This window comes from Falco rusticolus, chromosome 1, assembly GCF_015220075.1.
Source record: "Falco rusticolus isolate bFalRus1 chromosome 1, bFalRus1.pri, whole genome shotgun sequence".
Lineage (NCBI taxonomy): Eukaryota > Metazoa > Chordata > Aves > Falconiformes > Falconidae > Falco > Falco rusticolus.
The window spans coordinates 22,470,516-22,498,145 of record NC_051187.1 but is presented as its reverse complement, the minus strand read 5'-3'; the positions used below and the strand labels follow the sequence as shown (position 1 = coordinate 22,498,145).

At 38.8% G+C, this 27,630-nt stretch overlaps 1 protein-coding gene across 3 annotated transcripts in view; it reads right to left on the bottom strand.

Moving 5' to 3' along the window:
* Positions 1 to 27,630, bottom strand: part of RABEP1 (rabaptin, RAB GTPase binding effector protein 1) — a 52,778-nt gene that overhangs the window by 11,706 nt on the left and 13,442 nt on the right. For all 3 annotated transcript variants that reach the window (XM_037375053.1, XM_037375052.1, XM_037375054.1), the window contains 10 exons: positions 22,153 to 22,281; positions 19,766 to 19,969; positions 18,327 to 18,487; positions 11,905 to 12,024; positions 8,848 to 8,983; positions 7,923 to 8,101; positions 6,834 to 6,959; positions 3,762 to 4,229; positions 1,480 to 1,584; positions 611 to 727 (listed from right to left, as the gene is read on the bottom strand). In XM_037375053.1, the coding sequence (XP_037230950.1) occupies positions 611 to 727; positions 1,480 to 1,584; positions 3,762 to 4,229; positions 6,834 to 6,959; positions 7,923 to 8,101; positions 8,848 to 8,983; positions 11,905 to 12,024; positions 18,327 to 18,487; positions 19,766 to 19,969; positions 22,153 to 22,281 (1,745 nt within the window). The remainder of the gene's footprint in view (positions 1 to 610; positions 728 to 1,479; positions 1,585 to 3,761; positions 4,230 to 6,833; positions 6,960 to 7,922; positions 8,102 to 8,847; positions 8,984 to 11,904; positions 12,025 to 18,326; positions 18,488 to 19,765; positions 19,970 to 22,152; positions 22,282 to 27,630) is intronic.

The window sequence follows — 27,630 nt, the reverse complement described above, 5'->3', positions numbered from 1 at the left end:
AAGATGATCAATTTTATTTTATTTTATTTTAAAGCTATGACTACTACACATCTTGTTTGGCTCTGTTGTTCCAGGAGAGTTATGCAGCCCTCAGTCTGAGAAATCTATAAAATAACAGCCTGCTGAAAAGAAGTCTACCGCATATTTTGGACCAGCTACTGTTACCGCCTGCTCAGCTACTCGTTAACTGTATGTCTCCACCACAGGTCCATTAATTGGCTGTCAAGTGTGGATGAGAGCAAGTGGTATGAGTACTACCACTCTTCTACCGGCAAGGACACAGGACTACTTTTGCATGTTCGGGTGATTTTATACACAGGTCACCTCAAAACTCCAACACTACTCAAGTTCCAATTATCACCTCTGTAACGGATTTCAAAATTAGAGGTGAAACTTTAGGGTCAAAATTGGATCAGATGATATTAGAGACATGTCAGACTTATCAGGAAACTGCGGCAGACTCAGGCAGAGCATAACTAACTAGAAATTCTCATTTTTGTTGCCTCTGGAGCAGGTAGTCCCATCCACATCTAACAGAAGACAAGATCTAGTTACATATCTTTGAATAACATTCATAATTCCTACCATCTTGATTTCAAAATGCTTGTACCTGATTAGAAGAGTCTTCAGCACTTTGTTTCATGTAATCTTCCAATTCCTGTTTATCTTTCATTGTCTTTTCCAGCTGATCATTAGCCTGCCTCAGCATCACCTGCAGCTTTTTCACCTGTGTCGTTATAACAAAATAAATTTTCCATTCTTTTGAGGAGCATTTATTTCCTGATCATAAACATAACCTACCCCATCGCACCCCCAAACCACAAAAAAAAATCCCTCAAAAACCCTACGCAACCCCCAGAAGCTCCTTCGTTGTTCTTCTGAAACACCCTGCATCACAGATTACACCTATACAGAAACACGGGACATCAAACCGCACTGGACCATCACCATGTAACAACTTCAATCACTTCTTTCAAAGCAGAATGTGACTCATGCCCTCTGTACCCATCTGAAAATTGTTCTTCAGTATATGGCAGGAAAAATACATCCTCCACTACTTTACAGTCATTTTACGCTGCGAGGATGAGGTCCTCTAGTTTTCCTTTGCTGTTAACAATTCTTGCAGTATCAAAGATAATAGAATTTAATGCATGACAAGCATTTTAGAATATAAATTATGAAAGATACTGACTTCAGCATGAGCACAATGCTTTTTATAGAAGAGTGCCTTTACTGCTTGATCTTATAGCACTGGATAAAGTGACTCTAAGGTGAATCCTTAAGAAATACATACATGTCGTGCTCATGACCACACACCAAAACCAAATCAGGTTATATCGATAAAATGTCAGAAGTTATTCAGATTTTAAAGCATGTTGACATTGTTCAATTAAAGCCAATGAATAAAACAGCATTGTTGCATCCTTAGTAGTTCAAATAGCCACAAAAATCTTGCTAAAGCTAGAAGAGAAATCCCACCTGGTCTCTCGTTTCAGCCTCCTGAATCTGGATACCTTGCAACTGCTTCTCATAATTCGAGCACATATCACAGCGTCTACCCAGCTTGTTCCCTGCATTCTGCACCTGCAGAACACAGAGTTATCACCTGCCAGAAAGGCCATAAAATTCTTCAAGGAATGCAGGAGTGCTACATACTCTCAGGTGTGTTGTATGATCACAAAATGTTACAGATAAAAGGCAGTGGCAGAATCAGGTAATGGCAAGATTAAGTTGCTCTAGAAGTAAAGGATAACGTAAAATCAGCTGCAGGATATCAGCTTCTCCTGGCATGAGTCCCACTATTAGCACAAAAGCAATAAGCCATGACATGCAAGAGTTCAAGTCCCTCAGTGTGTCCTTTTGAAATATATTACTTAATTACCCGTACAGAAACAGACATCTCTGAGAAAAGCCTTCAACAGGCTGTAGCGGGTTTTCATGGAATTATTTTGTATTACAATCAAACTACAAACACAATACTATGGTGTTTGGTTGTAAGGGTTTTGTGTATGTGTTGGGGGGAGGTTTTTTGTTTTGCTTTTGGGTCTTTTGTGTGTGTGTGGTTTGGGTTTTGGGTTTCTTCTGGGGGAGTGTGTGTGTATTTTTTTTTAAATTAACACAAAGCAATTAAAAAGCAAGTCAGTTCATCAGGTCAAGACTTTCTTAAATCTTCTTTGTCCTGCAACTGAACTCTGAATATTTTTCAATGGCACATACTGGTTTTGTTCTGTAACAGTCATCAAGCTTTATTCACTTTTTAATATCCTCCTCCAGTACGGCTCAGTAGACTGAATAATCAGCTAGAAGAACAATTGGGAAAGAATAAAGTAGAAGACAGGCAGATCTAAAAAAAAAATAATAATATATAAATAGGAGAGTTTAAAAAAAAAGTAAGTGTTGGGGTGTACAGCAGGGATACAAAGACTAAACCAGCTGCCACTTTGAAATTGTCATGGTTTTGGCCAAGGGGACAAACGGAGATTTTACCAAAGCTCCAGCTGCAAGTCAGGTTTGAGCTGTATTTGTTGCCCCATGTCCCACCCACAGAGTGCCACTCACATACCCTACCTCCAGAAGCATGGGGGAAGCAGGGCGTTTCTGTTCGGAATTCTGCGAAAGGGTCTGAGTAAAGTGTCAGTGAAATGTCAACAGGGCAAGGAAATACTCAAGAGGAGAGGATTTAACTCAGCCTTGAGATTACTACACCATAATTTCTCCAGATACTACAAATTAGTAGCAACACAACAAAAAATAAAGCAACTTTACAATAGTTTGGAAAGACATCTTAAGTAATGATTTGCAGATTCAGTTGAATTCCAACAAGCTGAAGATATAAAATATTGCTAGTTCTGAATTTCATCTCTCCTTTGCTTGGCCTCTTCTCTTTCGCTGCATTTTTACACTCCTTTCGTGCCCTTTCCTCCCACCTTTTCTTCCTTTTCACCCATTCTGGATTGCTATCTCCTCCCCTGTCTTTTCTTCCCCCTAAAGTGTTGCTCCTGGGCCTCTCTTCTTCTGAAAGAGTAACCACAGCAGCCCCACAATACTCCTCTTTTCAACAACAAACCAAATGCAAGCTTTTAACTGGCATCATGTAAAGCTGCTGAAAAACTGACAGGCAGAACACCCAGAAGCAACAATTCTTGGTGACCCACACTGGAACTGGCACAGTGTTAAGTCTAATCTGCTGCTTGTCCCTCTGAGAAATTGGTTTCTGATGAAGCAAGTCCCCAACAATTTTCTGAAGCTTCCTTTGTGGTAGCTTTGTCTGTTACGCATATCTTGGCTGCTCATTTCTAAATTGCCCTCCATGCACAATCCTCAGTAAAACCCTGGGTTGTACACTCTGGTTGTACAAACCAGGTTGGCTCTGCTCCTTCCATTAATCTGCACACTTTTTTGGTTACCATCAGCGCCACTAAAACAGCCTTTCCTTAGCTTCCTGTTTTCTCCTTTTCTTTGAGTTCTCCCATCTTTTTTCACCCTCTCACATCGGTGCAACACCAACAGCACCTCTGCCAGACTCTCCCTTAACTGCAAAAATATCCTGTAAAGCTGACTTTCCCTGGAGCAGGGTCAGCCAACGTGGTTTTCATCCGATGTGCTTTACCTACAGAAGTATTCCAAGAGAGGAAAGTGAACACGCTAGATATGATGATGCCCATTTCCTTCCACACCTGCCTGTGTAAAGCAAAGGAGGAAGAGCTTTCACCCAGCGGGCAGCCCCCAACACGCAGGCTGCCTGTGCTGTGGGTACCCACCTCCTTCTGCAGCAGGTTCCACTCCGTCTCGCTAACCAAGCGGTAACCGCTAGGAGATACGTAAGCACTTTCCACCCCTTGTGTAACGCTGGAGAGAAGTGAGGCAGTCTCTTCTTGCTCTGGTGTCATTGCTTTGATTGCTTTTTCCTGATCTTTGGTTAACATGAACCCACTTGGCATTTGCAGAGACCCAAGGGAAGCCGTATCAAAGTTCTCAGACACTGAATCTGCTCCAACAAGTGGTCCAAAATCTGACTCATCCAGGTTCCCAGCAGATTTTGCTTTGTTGTTGTATCCTAAAGCTTTGGACTGTAAAGATCCAGAAGTCCCTAGACTGTCTGTTGACTGTGCTCTCCGTAGTCCATCTTTAAACATATCATTATCTGATTTATTGAAAGATTCGCCAGAAGAAAGAAGCAAGTCTGCATCCAATGAGTGGACTGAGCCATGGGTGCTATTTACCTGCACCTGGAATTGAACAAACAAGGAAGAAAAAAATTATATACTTCATTTTAGAAGCATGGTACAAGAAGAATGCTGGACACTAGTTGCCAGACATGGCTGAAGCAAATTTCAATTGGCTTTGGCAACAGCATACAATCAGTAAGCTTAAGATAGCAGAGAAAAGGAGAAAGAACTGAAATGTAGAATTAAAACCCAAAACAAACAAGGGGGGGAAAGAAAAAAAAAGAAAAGTCTTATGTTAACAGAGTGCTTCTGTAAGAATCTGTCCTCCTGCCAGACAAGCAAGGACAGTCACCTTACATCTTCCAATATTGGAAACAAGGTCTTTCTTCTTCCACAAAGGTATACATGCAATATCACTTCTAAAACTATAATCTACACAACAGAAGAAAAATACACCATTCCACAAGTAAATTCAGCAAAAAAATTACATTAGCATAAAAATAAATGGCAAATATATACTTAAAATCTACTCTATACTGACAAGTGAATATTCTTCAGTTTCTTGTCAGACACTCAAAGCAGAAGAAAAATATTGTAAGAGAAAGAAAGTTTTTCTTTAAAAGATTATCTTTTAAAGACAACAAATAAAGGGAAAAGGTTGGGCTTAAACAGAAAGGTATCCTGGGGAATGCCAATACCAAAAGCCACACTAACTGTCCTGTGATGTATATAAGGCACATTAAGTCTACCGATCTATTTTTATTTATGTGTAGCACTGAAAAGAGAGCAGTAATGCTTGATTTAAAAATTATGACTGCTTTCAAAATACTTTCCGATGTATTATGTACTTCTGCTTTGCCATTAAACATGTAAAGAAAACAACACTGAAAACAGGTCTCTTGAGAAAAACAATCATTTCTGAAATAGGTCCAGCAGAGACCAGCAGGCAGCTGGTACTTCCATATAGGTGTTTATAACTATATCTTATGTACTACTGTTTTTATGACTGTTGTAAATGCCTTGTTTTAATAATTCTTAGGTGTATTATTTCTATTTACATGTATATATACAAGTTTGTAACAAAAAGTCAAGAGAAAAGAGACATATAAAACTGCATCTTCAGACAACTGTTTGGCAATAGTTAACAAATCACTTGTTTTTATTGCAAACCGGTCAGTAAGAGAAGAGTTCAGAAGTCAAATTATGACAAGTTGCAAGACATAACCGATAACACAACTCGTAAAATACATTCTATACAGTTAAAAGGAGGTCATAAATAGCAACAAAACCAAATCCATAAACAAAACCAAAACCACTCTGGAAATTATGCCCTTTCTCAACATGTAAAGTTTTCCATTATGTATAATTCCTAGAATTAAATAAATGTTGTGATTGAGGGACTAAAGAGTATCCTAGAAACCGAGATTAAAGAAAACATCAGAAGATAAAATTTTTGTTCACCATCAGTATGTCTCATTTGCATATCTGGATACAGAAGTGTTAGCATACGCAGAATTTGGAATAGGAAGTTGTATCATTACTGTCCTTTCTGTGAGATAAAGGGTAGAGCTACATCTCAGCTGCATTTAGATGTTATGATTTTGAACCTCTTTCTGCATTTTGAAGTGTTATAAATAATTCATAAGAATAAAGGACAGACTCTAGAAGTATATCCCTTCAAAAAGGATAAGCAAAACATGCAAAATACTGGCTCACTGCAAATCCTCCAATCTCTTGAAGCTTACATAAGGTTCTATAGCACAAAACTCAGTTTGTTTTTATTAATTTGTCCCTATTTTGACTTACAAAACCAAAATAGAACCTGTCAGATGATCAGATAAACAAGTGAAATGTAGTCAAAAAGGAGAAGTAACCGCCCATTTTGATGCTGTTTCCAAGTTCCAACCTGTGTGCTCACTGGACTTGTTTCCTCACAAGTGAAAAGCTTAGGCAAACTGCAAATAAAAATTCAGCTTGTCCCAGGGTATGACTACCTACAACACCCAAATGGCATCCACCAGCACTGCTTTTTTCTGGCTGTTACAATGCGTTTACTTAGAGTAACTTCAAGCAGCTTCTGCAAAACTTGGTGCTGAGCTCCAGCTACGGGTTTTGCTAAAAAAAGCTGATTTATGGTTGCTAAACACGTGTGGCCAAAAACCTCCACTCGCACAGCTGGATGTAGCTTAATACATACAGACACATACATGACACTATTTTGCACATGGTGAGCAACAGCCTAACTTCACAGTGACCTCAGACTTGCCTAACCAGTGTAAGTTTAGTACAGAATTCAACAAGCAGGTTAGTAAAGCAGCTACAATATACTTGCTGAATGTTCAGATATAATTGGTTTAATTCTGAACGTTTAGGTGCGTTAGAATGTGGGTTATAAATCCCAAGAGAATTTAACGGCAGTTAGCAACCAGAATGCAGAAAGCGAATTACAGATTTTAATAGCACCTCGCAGGATTGGGAAGTATTGTCTTCCACTCTTTATTATAACTTACATATTCAAGTGCAACTCCAAAGACTTTTCATTGCTTAGTAAGAATTACAAGCTACACGGAGTAAATGGCACCAAATCTGCATTTGTATTTGGAATCAACACCCCGAGGAATGCATGAGTCCTCAAAGTCAGCTTGAGCTACCCAATCATTTTACCTCTTCATTAGAGAGCTGGGTAAGGGTTTCCTCAGGGGCTAGAGAACATGAAGCTTTCGTTTCATCATCTGAATCTTTTTGCTTCTGCTCCTTTCTCTTGCTAAGCCTTTGTTGGTCATCTTCTTCCTAGAAATCAGTGTGTGATAGAGAACACATATAAGAGAGATCTGATTTTGCCAGAGTAGTCATGACATTAGCTTTCATGATAAACTAAGCTACAAAGGCGGCACTCAAAAACATTTCGGTTAAAACACCAGTATTTATCACACAAGGATTCTTTTGGTTGAAAATCTGGTGTTCATTTCACAAAGCACCCAAACTGACTTAAATGAGAGCTTAATTTTCAAGTTCAGCGGCCATTTTATGTTCCGGAATAATTTTATTCTAAGAACTATCATCTAGACCAAAATCACTACTACAGGGATTACCAAATAAGTAACAAAAATAGCTCTTATGCTGGCTATTATATAGAATGTGATAATATATTTGCATCACTAATGGCCCCATTAACAGCCATTATACAAGCATGAACATTAGAACAAAATGTGAAAACAAGAAGTGCCTTGATCGCTCTAATCAATGGGATATAACATATGGAAAAAGAATCCAAAGAAAGACATCATAGAACATTAAGTCATAAAGCATGTATACAATCACTTGCATAAGATAATTTAACATTAAGCTCTTAATTTATGCCTGAGCTAGGTACTGTATTGGAAAAACCTAGAAATAAGTGAAATGTGCTATCCTAATATCCTTAACCCAGATGTTTTGCATCACAGATGACTGTTTCTTCCTCCAAGATATAACTTCTGGATATTATTACCTTTTCATTTAACAATATTGGCAACTTCACTGTTAAGGTTATGATATATGTTAATAATAAAATATTGCACAAATAGAGAGTTTCTTTTATAACTTTTGGCTGTCATTCAAATAAAGAATTTCTATTGAAACTGTCAGCTATCATTTTTTGAAATATTAACACACTTAAATAACTTGTCTCCAACATGTGATTTCCATACTGTTATACCACATTACATCTACAGTATTTAAAAAAAAAAAAAAAAAAGGAAAGCAGCAAGTAACCTGATCCTTTTTTTTTAGTTCTTCAACCTGTCGGAGCTGCTCAGAGGTCAGAACAATTTCCATACGCTGCATGTCCCTCATCAGTAAACGCTGAGACTCCAAGAACTGGTCATTGGCTTTTTGCCATGTGTGTTTCAACTGGTTGTGCTGTTGTCGCTCTTGCTCTAAGAGATGGCACACTATTCAAAAATAGAGAGTCATTCTGAACCAGAATTTTTAACCTCTTTTCCAAAGAGAAGCATTGTCATGAAGAAAAGTAATTATCATTCTAAGCAAGAACAGTGAAGCTTTGTTCAACAACTATTTAGGATTAAATAAGACATTTTCTTAATTCCCAAACTTGGCTTGTGATTAGGGATGTATTACTGACAGTTAAAGATTTCCCAGTTAGATAACTAATGCCTTAACTTCATGCATGAATTCTAATTGTTTGGTTTTTTTTAGTGCTGTCGTCTACCTCCCTATTTATTTCAATAGAAGGTTCCGGTTTTCGTTCCTCTGCAGCAATTCTGCACTGTACTGGCATGCACGTACATTTACACATCCATCCCACCACCAGGTATTCAGAATTGACATACCTCAGGGTGACATATCAATACATTGTGGAAATAATGCTCAGAATCACACACAAATAAAAGACACCAGTACTTTAATAAGAATGAAGCTTGCCATATTGTAAGAACTTAGCAGAAATTCAATAGCATCCCTTGAGAGAATGAATGGTTCTGTTGTTTTTCTCTGTCGTAAAAGAACTCCACACAACTCTTCTGTAAGCATTTAAGGGCTTTCACATTTAAAATATTACTTTCTCCCCCCACAATTTCTTTAAGGCCAATTCAAATAAGAAATCAGAAAAGAATTAACACCTATCTTGGTTTTTTCATCCTTAATATAGAAGAGTCAAAAGGATTATTATTAGATATACCTTCATGCAGTTCTTTCCGCAACTTCTCTGCATCTTCTTGCAGGACTGATTTTTGCGTGTTGAGAACAGCCACATACATTTCTAGATCTGTCCTACATGACTTCTCGGCTTCCAAATAATGGTTCAGTTCTTTAACCTGAATAAAAAGAGGGAAATCTATCATCTCAATGGGGGAACACTCTCAGGCATTTCCCTTTTGTTAGAAGTTACAGCATCGCCTGTTTGGGTAATGTACAGGTGCTGAAGGACACGTTTATTTCTAGAAACCACAAATATTCAACTACCAGTGTGCAAGTAGCACTTGTATTTATTTGTAAGTTACTCATTAAAATTCTGCTAAATCAAACATATCAGTATATCACAATCATAGCAATTGGATCATAACAGCAGTGGCACAGAGATGGGAAAGAGGTAAATATCTAAGAAGAGCGGACAATGAAGCAATCCTTTAATAAGCTTTGATAAGCCAACAACTAAGTAGGACGTGGAGAATGTTCAAAATAGAGGCACAAAGGTAGTCAGAAAACACGACTGCGAGGCACACCTGACCTAAACCAGGGATGGTATGTCTAAGAAGAGAGAAAACGGGACAGACAAGAAAAAAAAATCCAAAACATTCAAACTCATGAAAGACGGCTGCAAAGAAAAAGGAAAATCTGTCAATGAAAAGCTATTACATCAAGAAAAGACTGAAGAAATATACTAGGAGCTTTTTTTTTTTTATTTCTTGTTTTTTAAATAGCAAGGCTAACAAAGAACTGGAATGAATGTCCTGCGGAGATTGCAGAATCTCCAGTGAGAACCTTTTAAGCTAGGGTTACACAAACATCTGTCAAACGTGGTGCTCATAAAACGGATCCCATCCTGGAGCAAGGAACAGGTTGAAAGATTTCTTTATGGCACTATTCAGTTTTAAGGTTTGCTGAGTCAGGAATCACAAGGGTTTTTCTATTTTGAATAAAAAAAAAAAAAAGCCTTCAGGCAATCCCTAACTGGCTCCACAGAGCTGGTGTTTGTCTTCCTCAACACAGTACAGGCGCCACAGACACCAACTCACGAGTTCAAGATAGCCCTTTGGCTTTAACTTGCCATTGATGGTGAGGCGAACTTCTCCTGCCCTAAGGTACCAAGTCTTGTACCTACTGGCCTTTTAGCCTTGGAAGCGGAGGTATCTGACTCCCAGAGAACAGCCCTCGGGAAGGATGGAACAGGGAGGGGGGCGGGGAGAAAGAGAGAGAAAAGACAGCATTGTTTCCCTAATCCAGCTAAATACTTGACACTGAAAACCAAAATGGCATGACTCAAGCAGATCTGCTGGGTTTCATCATGACCAAAGCCAAACATACTACTCATTCTGCACGTCAGCCCTCATATCCATCTAATATAAAACGCGTCAATAATACCTTGCACTTCTACAGCACTGTACATTGAAGTACTTCAACAACTTCCTAAATTCATGCTTAACCAGCTCCTTACTAGATATAAAATAGCAATTCTCTCCCATTAACTGAAAAAGGTGACTTCAAATAGGACTACCAGCGACTTCAGACAGAAGGAATAATGAAGTGGAATTGACCATAGGTAAGAATTAACGGCCCAAGTTATTTTCTTTGCTAAGAATCACCATATACAGTTAAGATTTCTTTAAAAACAACCCCTTGATAAACTAGAAGCATGGATAAAGTGATTATTCTCTTTTTTTCCAAGAGATGTGTGCTTGTGTTCTACTCATTCCAGAGTATGCTGTGCTCAGATTTTAGGAGACCGACAGAGACCCCAATGCAATTCCTGAAGGATCATCAATTTTATTCAGGCCCTGCCTCCAAGAAAAGAGGGTGACAAGAATGACCTATCATTTTTATAACCAAATTAAGCAGAAAAGTTCTAAGGGGAGTTCTAGACTACTCTTAAGAAAAGGAAAAAAAAGATTAAAAAGGCGGGGGAGGGGGAAAAGCATTTTGAGAGCAAGCAAGAAGAGAAGGTTCACATTTCCTCATCTTCCCCCGTTCATCCTGGCAATGAAAAGGAAGTATTATTTGCGTCAAGAGAAAAAGCAGAACTATTATTTCTAGGAACATTTCAATCTCAAAAATTTGACCTATAAAGCACAAAGAATCTATGAAGAAAAACACTCAAGCTTGGACTGTAAATCTAGTAAAATTTTTTAGACTGTTCAATGAATGACATTGTTCTTCCAAATCCCAGACAGACCTCCAAGTTGGAATAAAAAGGGAGGGGGAGAAATAATTCCAGAAAGCCACGAGCATCTATTTAAATGAGAATACAACTGATCCAGAAGACAAGGAAGGTATTTATTTGTATGTCTTAAAAACATCCACGTGGCAAGTTACTTTGCAATTTCAGCCTATGTGACTTTCAAGATACAATATTTGTTACAAAATACCTCTTCATTTCTGTATAAAACAGTACATTAAATGCAACTATCTTACAGTGATGTAGATATTATTTACCCTTCACAGCTGCTGAGAAAGTTCCATACAGGTTCTGGCATTTCTGAAGAATACAGAAATGCTAAATAAACACTTACATTGATTTCTGGGCAGCTATGACCAATGTATCCCTTTCTATGAATCCAAGGTTTACTTAATTTTAGGACACAAATTCAGGCCATACTGCCTCAGTATTATGCCCAGGATTAGAAGATGAAACATAGCAGATGCTGGATGGAAGTAGATTAAAGGGATTCTGCCAAATGTAAATCTTCCTGTGACTGCAAGCATGACAATAATCTAAAGACCAGGCTGTTGGAAAGGTGCAAAGCAGTTATTTTTCTAGATCTTTTTTATTACTAGTAGACCTGAAGCCACGCAATTTAAGCTAAGCACAGATCACACACACACCACGTAATGTAACCCTCAAAACTAAGAGATGGCAAAACATATATAGACCAAGTATGCTATTTGGGTTACAGAAGAAAAGATGCATGAAGTTTCGCAAGATACCTTCTTCTCTCTTACAAAATTTTACTTGACTTATCTGCATCAAACTAGCATCATGCAAGATATAAATTAGGATACAGTTACAACTTCGCCTCACCTTTGATGCTTCTAATTCTTTTATTTTTTCTTCAGCTCCTGTCAATTTCTCCTTTAGCGCTGCAATCTCTTTCTCCATAGGCATCACAACTGAACGCAGCTTCTCCGCATCTTCCTGGGCCTGAAGTTAACACAATAAATTATGAATAACACATTACCATAGTTTTCACCGCAACAGTTTCCATTATCAGAGACATTTGGAGAAAATATCTGTACCAACAAAAATAGCTGACTAAACTTCTGCTTTCAATACTCGTCTTACTGCTATTTATTTAGTTCAGCAGCCATCTCTGCAACAACTGGCTGATGTTACTCCATTCGCAGAAGGCAGCCAGATTTTAAATCCATGTATGGATTAGGCCATGAATATCTGCTTTTAAAAAGAATTTTAGTATATCTATCACTGAACTAGAAAATTAACAGGTCAAGCGTTTTAAAATATATACATTTTTCTGTTATTAAAAGCCTAACTGTCCTGCAACTTGTTGCCACATAGCACATATAAAAAAAGTGTAACACAAGAACTGCATGGTCAGTTATTGGCCATTCATTTACTCATGAGATTAAGAGAAAAAGGATCTGTGCAGTAATGCATAGCGTAGCCTTGCCCTGTTTTAGAAGACCATTTTTTAGCTTTCAATTACTACTGATGTAGTACAGTAACACCAAAACCCAGTGCTAAGTATTTCAAAATTATATACAGACAATTTATCAAAAAAATCCATTATTTTTTTTCAAAAAGTACTCCTGAAAAGTTCAAAACAGGACAACAGAACAATAAGACTGATGGGCGCCAGGGGCCGTTGAGCCGAGAAAGAACCAGGTAAAAATAGCAAATATTAAAATAAGAATAGCATTCAGTGTTGAAATTCAGAACTGCGCATGTCAAAGGGTTGCCTTGACGTCCCCATTTCTTAAATGCTCTGGCTTTCCTTAAGGGATGCACTAAAAACATTCCAAGTGAGAGTAACCACTCCCATAGATTCCACAACAGCAAGCAGAACACTCAAACATCCACAGCAGCGAAATTCTTCAAGCCACAAAGAATTTAGGCAACCTAATTCAGGTGGGGTTTATGTACGAAGGCTCAGAATACTCAGTTGTTCTCTACCTTCTACTGGAGGATCTCGGCAGGGAAGGAAAAGCTGTGTCCCAAAAGCTGAAGTTTCAAACGATGACACTTTTCAACCCTGATCAGCAAAGACAGCCACCAAAGACAACATTCACGTCTTGTTTTAAATCAAGGCTAAAAGGCGGGTCTTAGAAGCTACACATTGGATTTTCAGTTTCTGGTAAGCTTATTGACAATGGTATTCCGAGCAAGACTTTCAGCAAGAAAAACAGACAATATTTTTAACCACTGAAGTTTTCTAAACTTAAAATTAATAGATAAAACAAAATAATATTGCTATACTTGTCAAGTATACAAATGCTACCAGGCCCTTGGGCTCTAAAAAGCTTTGAAGAAAACTCTATAAACAACAACAAATTTAAATTTCTTCATGCTTCATTCACTTCTGATATTTTATATATATATATATATATATATAGTCACTGCTAGTTTGCTTGTCCGAAGAGTACAAATAAAATTCATGAGGAAAGAGAGGGACATCACATGACACAGTGAATTCAATATGAGGGACATGTGACATGTCACACATACATGCATACCCTGTCACCTGCAGCCAGCAACTCATCAATCACACTTTTCAAACAGATGGGAGCAGTTCAAAGATTGCTTTATATCTCATGTATTGTACTGGTTCTATTCATTTAATGCTACCTATAGCTCACTCACACAGACTAAAGACAGTCGAACAGTTTTAGGACTGTCGAATAAGCTTTTTCCTAATTATTTATCATAACTGCAGGAATATTTCATCACCAGTCTGATTTCACACAGTTCAACACTGAATATAGAGCAACAAATGCATCCACGTTGGAACCAACTAGTTCAGAGAAACAAAGTTCTCGGAAAGCAAACTCAAGAATGTGGAACAGCAACCAATTGGAAAGACAAAACTGTATCAAATTCCACCTGGCAGAAAAATTACTCTAGCTTGTACTGCTTGGTAAACAGAGCTGAAGATTGATACTATGGTTGCAACATACTGCAATCCTTTCTTATTTTTTTTTTTTTTAAAAAGGATGGGGGGAGGTTGGGGGGCAAGGATCCACATTAATGGTCAGCGTGATATTGAACAAAGCACTTAGAATAGCCTTTATCTGCTAACAAAATGAGTGCTGGTCACTGGGTCTGCTTTTGAAGGTAAAGTATAATTATTGAGACTCCCAAACTGAGGTTAAAGCTCCCACTCAGTCTTTTAATAAAATATTATCTATCCTGTCAAAAAATGCTACATAAAGATACTGTCACACATGGCAAGGGGTGCCACAGCATCACATTTCCTGTATTAAATGCGTTATTCAGACTCTTCCAGAGGTGTGATCCTTAAAACGTTTATTTCCTTCTTTTTGCCAGACTAACTTCACTGTCAAAGAGCAAGGTTTTACACATTATCAGCTTGTATCTACTCATCACCTAATCAAAAACTGCTTCTGCCCCAGCAAAACCTGCTTCCCCAGCACAACGGCTGAAGAACATGCTGCAAGGGACCTACAGACCACAGTGTGAAGATGACTCCACAGAGTGGACATGCTCAAACAAGTCCCAGTCACCACGCAAACCATTGCATCGTTAGCCTGATGGCTAGCTACAGCAATCCTGAACATCCTTTGCTGTTACTCCAGCCAGCACTTTCAGAAGAACAAAATACCTGGCTGAAGAAATCTCAGGTAATACTGTACCTGGATTTGTTCCTTAAACATGAGACAGAAACACACAGACACAATTTGAGAATCTCTCTTGAAAGCAGGAGTAAATCATTTGGAGTTCCTTCAAATCTATCCCACTGCTCTATCACCACCAACTAATGCAGCTGACTGTATATCAGCTTTTATGGCTAACTCTCACAGAAAAGAGATTACTCTCCCTTTCCAGTTTCCCCACTTCTGACTAACACATATACTTCATAACAGGAGGGTTGTCCTTGCCCTCTCTACATGCAAAACACCTGCTCTGTAGGCTTCTGCTAATCAGTCTGACACAACTGTGCTAAGAAGAGTCTCCATGTTCATCCAACAGCAAGCCAGATCCTTTCCTGAATGGAAAATGAGGTCTGAATAAAAAAGGACTAGCCACATTTTGCCAGTGGCAAGGCTCATCCCCACCAAGTCATCATCCAGAAGGAGCCCAGCCACTATTTAGCAGAGAGCTTGCATGGAAGTACACGCTGCTATGGCTAGACTGCTTTTAGCATCTGAGATAACAAAACTCCAAAACCTAGCTGGTATTACAGCGCAGCAGGAAGACAGAGAGATTTTTATAAATCACCAATACGTATACTCAAAGATGAATCACTAGGTAAGCATGCTTATCATCAGAACTGCCCTTTTGAGTCAGGGAGATCTATAGAATTTTCAGCACAGATTTTTTAGAAATCATTGCTTTATGATAAAAGTAACAGAACACACAAGTTTTCTACAGAGACTTGACAATTTCCGACCTGAAATATATTTACATAGAAAAGCAAAATAGGTGCTTCCAGACAGGTGCACGTGTTCCACCAGTCATGCTCTTTCTGACGAGAAGATGCTCAAGAACACCAAACACCAGGTTTGCAGCTAGGTTTGGATACCTCTGGCAAAGTAGTCACAATCTAGCAAATACAGCTCAAAATAGTACGCTTATCAAAACATTATCCACCCGCTCTAAGTGCTCCCAAACAAGGATAAATAACATACACAGTGGAAGCCTGACAGCATACATACCAAAACCATACACTCAACCAAATAAATAAACTTTGAATTCAAAGAGAGGTTTACAGAATTTGGAGCAACATTTGTTATCTACCATTCATCTCTTTCAGGGGAATAAGTATCCAAACAAGAATAATCGTTAGTGATTACGTGGATTCAGTATTAATTTTAACAGGTTTTTCTTTGTAGTTTAAAATAGGTTTTACAGGCATATTGAACACAACTGAACTGAGAGATGATCCAGTCAAGACAGCCAAGAAGATTGGCGCCCTGGACTGAAATGTATGGCTTGCAGTCTTGTCTCTGCTCTGTGCATTCTCACCTCTCAATGAGAAGGCTAGACAATGGTATGGTTTTCTGCTAGTTTTAAGAACTGTGACATATTATATGCTGGTACAGCATCTACTTACAACCCAGAAAGCAAAGTACTTTTTTACTCCTTTGAGATGCTTGGAGATTCCCTACAACTGGCTAGAAGATGCAGGTATTTTTAAAAAACTCTTTCCAAGTTTATGCCTTAAAATAAAATAAATCCATCCTTACAATGGAGCATAAATACAACATTATTGGCTGGAAAAGCCATTTTGTATGAGGAATTGATCACAAATCTTCAAACAGCACATCCCAAGAAAATTCCTCCTTTCTCACTGACTGCTGAGGCATGAATATTCAATATTTTGCTAGGCAAACACAACTTTTTATGGGCTTGGGATCTGCTTGTGTTTGTTTTTAGTTAAAACTGAATGTCCTTTTCCTAATTTTGATCTAATTCTTAGTCTCTCTGAGGAAAAAACTCACAGGTTTAATGACAAAGAAGATTAAAAAAATCATGCAAAGCAGTTTAAGCAATTATTTCAAGCTGCACTCCAAAGATCAGATTTCCCCCTCCCCCTCCTATTACATAACGTACATGTTCCTCTGCTTTATAAAGGAAGCTAATAAAGGCCTAAAAGCCTCCCAAGCTCCTATTAATGAAGTGATTAATAAACTGATCACCTGTTCCTTCAGGATCACAAGGGAATTATTTCCCTTTTAAAGGGGTATAGTTGAAAGTGTTATTTCTCTGATATATTAAACTTCTAAATGCTAACTGGCACATAGCAAAGGCACTAAGTTTAGGTGAGGTGCGCTGTCATCTGAGCAACTTGTAGCTCCAACTGTTACATGATCAGTACGTTCAGATTTAAAAAAAAAAAAAAGAATGCTGAGATTTTAGTTATTGGAAAGACTCTCTCGGTCGAGAGAGATTGTTTTCTGAAAATTCTTACGGCAATTTGTTGGTAATGCCTTGCCAGGACTTTCACACTACGAACTCTGCATCTTTTGGGTTGTTTCTAGAAGACTCACCACGCTGATCCAATTTTGAACCTTCCAGCTTCAACCAAAGTCTTTTTTCTCTTAAATTATGCCTTAAAATTCCAGTGGCAGTAATTCTGTAGTCAGCACGTTGGCAAACAGGCTTTACTCTCACTTCTACCTTTATCAATCCAGACTACATGAACAGCAAACAGCACACGGCAATTATGCAACCACAACTAGCAACATTCAAGAATCTCATTGCAAGTCTCAGAAAAATAATTCCACTTTGCAACCTAATGCTGATTGCTTGTTACAACATAGTAAAAACAGGTAAAATAGGTATTATGTGGAATGTTTGGGATATTCAATACTGCATTTCTGCTGACAGCAAGCAGAAACAAGGAAATGTAGTTATGTGGTGGATTATCAGACATTAATCTACTCCTTTACTGAATATAGGATCATTTATTACATTAAAATTGTCTTCAAATACTTGAAGACTACTGTAAGCCTGCTGAGAAGACAAATTCACTTAAATGCAAGATTTTATAATAATCAAAGTTTCCAATATATTGATCTATTATGACAGATTCAATTTCCCCCCTGACTGAAAGAGAAATACACCAAATCTTCAACCACAAGAACAAAAAATAATCCCAACTCAACACAAGGCACCTCAATCTACTTCTATGAACTCTTTTTAAGTCAAAGAACTTGGAACAACAACAGCAGCAAAGTATTTCCAAACTCCAGGGCAATTATCTTTCATCTAGAGCCTGTTGTTTTGTGACAGCAAGGTTTTGTATTTCCTAGGAAGCCAGTAATACTGTGTTGCACAAACACGGCTTACCTTAAAGAAAGACGAAAGACACTTTAGATATAGTGCACATTAAACACCTCAAAAGAAGTTTATAGGATCTGAGAAAGGGAACAAAAGTGCACAAGTGTAAAGGAAATTTTGTAAGTCTGCAGTCAGTCCAGAAAAATCTGAAGTGGGCTTCGACTTCATTTGACGTTACATCAAGAGACTTTACAAGGTCTCCTGCTTCTACAAGCTGAAGGCCAAACCTTACCATCTTCTCAGGTGCAATCCTCGTACCGAATCCATGTAATCAGGTACAATACCTCTGCAGATTCAAATGCAGGACTAGGTCACAATGACTTCCATGAACAAAAGAGTTGAAAGTTGGCAGAACGAGGCTGTGTGTATTTCTGAGGAACTACAGCAGGCCATAGAAAGGAACTCACACATAACAACATAAGTGCATCTTGAAACAGAATCTGAAAAACTAGATCTCAATGTACCTTTTTCATTTCATTTTCTAGGTTTTCTTCCTCTTGACCTTCAGACAGTCGCCTTCTTAACTCTGCTATTTCCCGTTCTACATTTTCTCGATATTGATTCCACTGAGCTCGCTCTTGCTCCAACCTGTGATGATACTGGAGCTCATAGTCACGAACAGTCTCTATAAAACAGCATTTTCAAAACTTATTTTCAATGTAAGATAAAAAACAGAGCTTTAGGAACTGCCATTTCCAACTAGTCAATGATTTATCATAACTGATCAAAACTAGGACAACAGCAAACTCTCCCTTTCTCTTTCTTCCCTTTGATTCTTGCCTCAAAACCCAACCACCTAAGTAAAAGCTCCAAAGGAACTGCATCCTAATTTGTACCATCATTAAAACACAAATAACCCCCCCAAATTGTGTAACTCCTAATTTAAAAATAACATACATGTCTAAAATCCTATTTAGCAGCCCATTTTGTACCTCCAAGCACATCATCCAAACAAACTACCAAAACCCTACTTACTTACTCCATAATTCAAAGAAGCTAGAACTTCTCACACAGCTTTCATTGCTCTGTTATTATTATTACCCCTTCAGGTAAGGAGCTGTCTTTGTTTACATAGGGACAGCAGCTGGCACAAGTGAGCCTTAATCTAGGTTCATGCACTATGTAGATCATAAATAAACAGCAATTTGTGTACTCAATATACATGAAGATTTGTCTTCTCTGGGGGAAAAGCATAATCAGGTGATGGAAAAACTGCCAACAGGTCGTAGGGTCAAGAAATTGTGATCCTGTTTGTGAACATTTAAGAAAACAGCCTGTTATGGCAACAGCCTGTCCCCAGTTTACATCCTGCATTTGGTTCCTTGCACATTGTTTGTCTGAGAAATGTCAACAGCTGGGCAACATGCAAACATAACAAAGAATAGCTCAGAACTATCAAGGAAAAAAAAAAAAAAAAAAAAAGACACCCACGACTGACACAGAGCAGCAAGTTCAGTTACTAGCCTGGGGAAAAGTCCATGTGACAGTACTGGAGGGACACAACTGTCTGACAGCAGAACTATGTTTACACAGAAGGAAAGAAGAGAATCATGCTGTCAGCCTAAAGCTGTTTTCAGGCTTGTCAAATTACATGCATCATACTTATCTTCATGGAAGCATAAAGTACCACATTCATAGTCCCTCAAAAAATGCTTTGCATATATGTGGGAGTTCCCATTGCCATGACTCCTTCTAAAATCTAATCTCATATTTACAGAGAAGAACCACCAAGTTCCTTTCCACACACACTGGGGAACTACGCTTCATCCACCATTTCTGTGGCCCAGTTTTGCCAAGGCTTGAAAAGCAGCTACCCATACTCAGTGCAAGAGCAGGCACGGATCACTAAATGCATACTAAAGAGGTGTCTGAGCTTAGCCGCAGCGGCTTGCCTGCTTGTTACCTTTCATAATAGCTTGTAGCGAAGCTACTTCTTCTTGCCACTGTCTCTTCACCTCATCAATAGCTTCCTGCTTTGTATTCTCAGATACTGTAGCTATAGCTTTGATGTTCTCCATTTCAGCATGAGCCTCCATCAGCTGGGTCCGCAATTGTCCCAGGTCATCCTGGGCTGCTTGCAGCACTGCATTTTGTCTTTTCAGGTCCTCTGAAAAGTAGTTATTATTTACATTTAGCTTGATTAATAAATTCAATCTGAAGAGTATCCATAGTTGCTATGGCAAAGAGAAGCACTCTAATGAAGGAGTGAAGGAAGCACTGGTGTTAAAGCATCTACCCATAAAAACTGAACAAATGTTAGCAGGTATCTTTTAAAGGAACATTATTTCTTGAATTTGCTTGCCTGCCCTTGCCTTTTAATAACAAAGTACCTTCTCATGGGCACAGCCACAAAGCAGACACTGTAGGTATAACCTATGAAACAATATACCTGATTGAAGTGAACTGTGCTTTTAATGAGTTCATCATTATGTAACTCATTCTGATAATGAGTCTGAAAAAGATAACAACAGACAGGAAGACAGTTCTTCCCCCATTTTTGGCACCAACTTGGTCCTGAATTTGGATAGAACCTCATACTTCTTGAACAGAAACACTGTGACCACTACATTGAGCCCACACAAGAAAACTATGCAGCCTAATTTGCTTTTTACCATGGCTCTGATAAAACTGAGGTTCTACTGAAAAAAGGGTTACATTCAATGGAGCATCCACTACTTCTTTAATTGTTGCAACTATGAACAGGAATTTCACATCATCCTCCTGAGTTTTCAGTTAATCTGAAGCAAAAAGCTCTGGAGGGTATGTATTATACTATTACCTCCAAAAGCACTACCACAAAATAGTTTTATGCCCACATAAGACTATTCCAGTGGCAATTGCTTTTAGCAGAAACATCTGGCCACTGTACAACAAACACCAAGCTATTTCCATGTATCTCCCTCAGACCCAAAAACTTAATCAAACCTGGTGCCCAACACCTTCCCTCTTGACAGAGAACATGGAATTCAGAGGCAAATAGGTACTCTAAAGGGCATTAAACCTTGTGTGTAAAAAACACAAAAAACAAAAAAACCCACACCCAACCAAAAAAACCCTACAAGATCCTGTAGCATTTATATTACTTAGTTCTCAAACAACAGTATTAAGGATGGGTTGCAACAATCCCAACATACATTTAGGAAAGGGTCTTGGAGTAAAGGAAGGGGAAAAAAAAAAATCTTGGGGGATGAGGGTGGTGGAAAGTAATTGCTTGTATATCCTCCCTGGTATCCTTTTGATTCAGTACATGTGAAAGTTGGATATTTTTTTCCCCTCATCACAATTTATTTTTATTTTCTATTTTTTGACTGTTCTGAAAAAGAGAGAATTATTGCTGATCTCACCAGTTGTGTCTCGTATCTTAAATTTCCTTTCATCCAGCTGCTAGAGACACAAAGAAATAGGCCTTCTGTGTGATCTGATCTTCATTATGCCTGTTGTATTTCTGCTCTTATAAGCTTATACAAGCAGCTGCAGTCTTAATGCATTATTTTCTGGCTCTGCTTTCATATGTTAAAGACAGGAAAATCATCAGGATTAGAAATAAATCAATTTGGCTCTCAGAACAACAGCTATCTCTCTACTGTCCAATTCTTCATCAGATATTTGAGCTCATATGTTTCAAATTTTCCTCTAAAGAGTGTTATTGAAACAGATGCCCTTGGCTGGTATTGAAACTTTTATAATGTTTGCTGCTTACATTCTACCTCAGATGGAAATTCAAGACAAATTAATTCTAAATAGAAAAGCCAGCCACAAACAGCACACCATCTAGACTAAGCCTTTCTATTTACCAGATCAGCTGCTGTTCAGAGATAATGAGCATACCATGACTTCAGAAAGTTAGTACTGAAATTCAGTGGTGCTGCTTCTGCACGTACATCAAATTGCTCTGCTGACTCCGATCCACGCAGGCAAATCTTTAAATTTAATTCTGAAAGTTCATTCTAGGAAGCTAAATAGCCACCTACTGAATTTTACTCTCTGCTTGTCTCTTAGGTTCTTACTATATCTACTTAAAAGGCTACTGTTACTTTTCCATTTTTGGCAAATTAAATACAATACCTTATCCTACTAACCACGCTGGATATGCAGTCAACTATCCCAGCAGAAACCCCCCTTAAATCCTAATTACCCTTAACCAGGGGAAAGAAAAAAAAAAAAGCAGAGCAGCGTGCATGGGCAAATGGGGAATTGCAGTTTGCATTACAAAGGTTATTCTTCATACAGGGATTATTTGAAGATGATATTTAATAAACTTTAGAATAATCCAGAGAATGGAGAACTTACCTTCCTTTGCCAAGTATAACTCCTTAAATTTTGCTCTCTTTTGATTAAATTCTTGCTCAAGTTGCTGTTTTGTGCGCAGAAATTCTGCATTGACCTTTTCCAATTCTGCTACCCGTTGTAGAAGAGCAACTAAAAATAAAACAGAAGATAAAGTATGTCGATAACAGTTAAGGCGTTTCATTCTGCAAGTTTGAGGCTTAGTCTTTTCAAAATATCTTTACGCATTAGCTCCGCTGTTGCCCCACGATACATCAGGACAACTAGTAGGAGTCCTTCAAGCAACTAAGGAAGATAAGTTTTCTTAGACTGTAGCACCAATTATAACTGGGTATCTTTGCAGCACTAGAGGTGCATGTAGGAGGGAATTCTGTAGAAAACAATAAATCTCCCAAAGAACACCACAATTTTCTATATACAATGAAGGAAGAAATGGGGGGGAAAAACCCACCAGTGCCAGAATTATTTCTATTGGTGCTTCTTTCCAAAACACTGGGAATTTAGTCGCAAGGCAGAGGAACAGTGTGTAAAGGCTGAGCAACAAAGCACCAAGTTCTCAAAGGCTGAGGTCAAAGAAAACAAAGTGACAGCTGCACAGCTAACAGCTATAGAAGAACAAAGCACAGAAAAACCCGTAAGCTAAAAATTAGGTGCCATTATCTTTCCTCTCATCAGTTCTGCACAATCACCAAGAAGATGAACCAGACTATACCCAGTGAGGTCTACCAAAAGATTATGACAATCTATGAAGAAATAACTGATCGTAAGATTAAACTCTCCTCATTTCCAGCAGGCAGAAATCCTCAAGGGCGCACATACATCACACTATTTTCCAGTATTTACCACGTTAGCAGTTGATCTGGTGGTACAACAAAAGGAGGAACAGTAGGAAGTCCACAAGGCACCTAAAGACTGCTATGATGCAGTTGTGTTGAAAAAAAAAATACAATGCCATTGTATGATGCTATAAAGATCCCACACAATCACCGACCTTGTAATATCGATCTTCCTGTGCAACTAACTTCTTTGCACCTCAAGAAGTATAGGCCTGTTTTAGGTGCCAGACAGTTTTATGTTCCGCACCTCTTAATTCAAATACAAAACAGAAACAGAAGACAGAGGAGCTAGAACAAAACCCATCTCCATGCTGCGATGCACTGAACAAATAATGTTCCTCACCACAATTCTCTATCTGTTCTGCAAAAGCATTTTATGGACACATTCCAACTCCGTTGTGCAAAGCTGAATCACTTCGGTTATAGCCTCTACACAGCACAGACTAGATACATAAAATCTTGATCCATCAGGAGCATCTACATATCACGCCCAACAGGCTTCCCACCAAAAATAAGTAGCAAAAACATAGTACAAAGGCTACAAGATGTCAGTATCAAACATTTAGACTTACAAACAGCCAGAACTGGATCTAGAGCTTACAGTGGTAAAACACTGGATGGTCAATGCCTCTGAGACTGGGTGAGTTATATTTATTTTTAGCACCAGATGACTTAGAGTAAGAGCAGACACAAACAAAAGGATCTTTTAAAAGCACAGGTGTGTTTTACCAATTGCTGGTTATGAGGGGTTATGGTGTTACAAAGTACAGCACTTACACCTTTTATCTGATAGAGTTGAACAGATTATCTCTAGATACAGGACTAGAGAAACTTTAACATTGCTTTTTAACTGAAATCCTCATTTTGTTTTTCTATAACCTTAACATCAACACATCAGTTTTTCTGGCCAGCAACCCCTACCTGGATAGTGCAAAGCCAACTGCACAGTATTCTCCAGAAAATGCAAGGAACCTGTAGCAAAGATGACACACCGAGAGCAAAGAAAGAAACAGCACACATGGAGCCAGGCTCTGCTAGCAAAACCACTTCCCAAGGCTAAAGAGTTGCCTTTGATCTCTTGCTGAAGTCTTCCAAAGGGAAATCTTCCAAGTGCTTGACTATATTTCCGAGGGAGGGTGATGCTGCCAGCGGCGCCAGCACCTGCTTTGCACCTCCGAGCTGTGAGGCGCCATGCCTGCCGCGCAGGAGCTGGTTTTGATCTCACCCTTTCAGCTCTCAAGAGGCAACCATCAGAGGCGCCCAAGCCTACGCCAGCTGCCTGCCGCGCTCAGGGGCAGGTCGCTAAAGCCACCGGCAGCTCCGTGCCAGCAGGCCTGGCACCACACGCTGGGGTCCAGAACACAGCAAGGAGTGAGGACACTGCTCCCCCTACAAACACCGTTTGGAAGATTCAGACACAAAATTGTTCAATTCCGCAATTACAAATTCTGAAAGTTAACAAATCAACTGCCGCCACCAGCCAACTCCCCGCCCCCCCCCCCCAGCCCCAGCGAAGGCTCAAGCACTCCTTGTCACTTGTTTCCCTTCCCATCTTTCTTTGGTGGAGAGGCGGCAGCAGCTGTGCTACTGCTCCCATCAGAAAGCTGTTGTACAAAGCGACTAAGGTGCATTTCTTCCAAAAGGAGAGAGTTGCTTCTGCTGAGGATGGAAGGATGAGAGGACACCACAAGAGCAGAAACTTCAAGCGCTTCAAGTTGGGGGAACAACAGGCTCATGCTTTTTAAACCCTCCCACCCAAACAAAAGAGGAATGGTGGTCACCAAGCAGGAAATGCAATTTAAATATTTACCATTTTACAGTATTACCCCTCTGCAGCCTAGCAGTTATGTGTAAAAAAGTAAGAGATAAATAAATAAATAACCAACCCCCACCACAACAGCTCTGGCAGGTGTCAGCACCAGCTGTACCCATTCAAAAAACGAACAGTTTAAGGTCTCAACTGCAGGTCATGCATCACTGCAACTGTGTATTAACATGATTCTTTCTCTTCTGCTACTAAGTTTAAAGTGGTTTTACTACCTGTGCTACATACAGGGCTCAGGACAAGCCTTGGCATATCCACACAGTGAGACATGGCACAGAAACTTAAGGACAATAAGCTATGCCATACATCAACCTCTTAAAATGCACGTGTGTAAAAAGCAAAAGATTTCTTTCCTAAGACAGCATGACAGCTACCGCCTTTCTCCCAAGTATAAATGATTAAGCTTACAAAAAAATTTTCTTCTTCTCCGGGGGTACGGTTTGTACTATGGCCATACAGATACTCCACTTCCCAAAATGAAAGCATGAACCCAAGCTGCCAGCTGCAGGTAACGGCAGGCTACACCACAGACTGAAGCCTGCCTGGAAACACATTGATGTCAATGGCAGGAAATAAGCTCATTCATAGATTTTTCAATTAGGTCTTTGGCATTTATAGCTTGCTTCTTGCTCTGAATTTAGGTCCAAGTCACCCTAGGTCAGTAATGGAGCTGAAAAAGAAAACTTTTTATTCGCCATCAGGCTATCAACTTTTTTTTTAAAAAAAAAACAAAACCAAATCTCCAAACCAAACCACATTTTGCAGTGACAGTATTAATTAGCTTGCTGGAGTCGCCGTCTCTATGCTCCTATTTCCATGCACAGAAATGCAGCTATCAATGTTTAACACCACCAACGAAGTATATAGTAAACACGGCCTGATAGATGGTCAGTTCTGGTGGAGCAACTGAAACAGGATCTTGTGTTACATACGAGATCAAAACAGGTACAGAACATGCTGTATTTCACAAGAGCAGTAGTGTGGAAGACCTAATTCCTTAATTAGGCCCCTAACTCATCAAGAAACAAACCAAAACGCTAAAGACCTGATTTCTTAACTCCTGAAATAGCACTGAAAAAAATTTAAATTAAAATTGATATCCCAAACTGAAAAACAAACAAGCAAACAAGTAGTCCTTTGGGCCAACAGTTTATTAGCTGTAAATAGCACTTTTTATTCCAGAGTATTAGGGCAAATAGGCTACCGATGACAGACATGCCAATCAAATTATTAGCTTTGTTTCAGACATGTCAATCAAATTATTAGCTTTGTTTCTAACAGACGACACAGATTTTGCAGAGACCTTTCAGGTCAGAAGCAGGGATCACCAATCTCCCTGTTTAACACCAACACTGCAGCGAAGTACAGCATATGCTATTATGTGGCTTAACCAGGTAGAAGAACTCAAAAGAAAGGCAGCAAAATTCATTTCAGAGTCATCAGCTTACAGGAGAACTACGACGACTTGCAGTACACAAAGTGAAACTCTTGTGAAAAAGATAAAAACTTTCTCTTAACCCACTACACGGCAAAATTTCAGTTCAAGGAAAAGACAGGAACACACACACACATTTCTTCCTGACTAGTTACTTAAGCGCTGTTCCACAGATCAGCTCCCAGAAGGATTAAATTTTGTGTTTGACAAAGTTTCCAGTTACACAAACACGTAGTGACCATTCCAGAACTAAGACAGACAAAGCCGATTATCAATAAGACTATTTTTGAGTACTGGGTCTATTTATAAAATTAATGCCACAAAGCTTTCTACTTGATATTTAAAGTGTCAAACGTGACATCAAGAGTTCAGTCCTACATAGCCGAAATCTAAAAAATAATCAGAAGTGATACACACTATAAACTTATCGGAAGGAAAAAAAAAATTAAAAATAATCACTTCTGCCATACTTACGTCATTTTCCACTTTTCTTTTCCTGCCATGATTGCCCGAGACAGAAGTATGAAAAAATAAAAATATATGGCTGCTCATTTTTCTTTATGCTCATTTCCTAAGAGTACTAATTTCCATCTATCATGACATCACATTGGAACCACAGTTATGTTACTATATAGATTTTTAATCCAAGAGTCTGCTACCAGGACATGTATTTAGACTGCAAACAGATTTACTTAATTTTCTTCAAACAGGATTTGTTTTTGAAAAAAACCAAACACAAAAAATATCCCCTCAAAACCCCAAATTAATCCTCAAAACACCACATTCTTTAAAATATACCCCAATACAGTTGTCCTGTAAGAGGCACCCAGAAGTAAAAGGAATAGATTATGGTTCTTTTAATAAGCACGTTGAACTGAATTCCTGACTTACCAAATGATGGTTGCTTTATTTTCATAGAAAAAAAATTTTGCCTTTACATACAGATATTAAGCAGCAGCAGACCAAACTGAAGGAAAAAAAGGGAAGAAAAGAATTATTTGCTTTTCCCAAACTAGCATTTGGAAGCATCAAGCATTTTATTTACCTGGACAAATGGCTGAAGCTTGCTGGTGAGCACACTCTTGCCTAGTTTTATTTGAGGACAGAGAACGACACCAGACTTCTCACTCGCCACCTTCCTTTTCAGAGTGGCAACAAATCTGCCTGGATTATCACACCTCTCCTTTAGAGCATACTGCACTACATGCAATGATGATAACTAAGCTACAGAAAGGGAAAAGAAGAAAAAAAAAAAAAAGAAAAAAAAAAGGGAAAAGATTCTAACCTACAGCTGTGCAATGTGAGACATGCCGTGGCTTGCCAGTATCACCACCAGTAAGCAGCTCTGCAGAAGTTACTCTCCAGCAGTTCCCCATTTTGGGCAG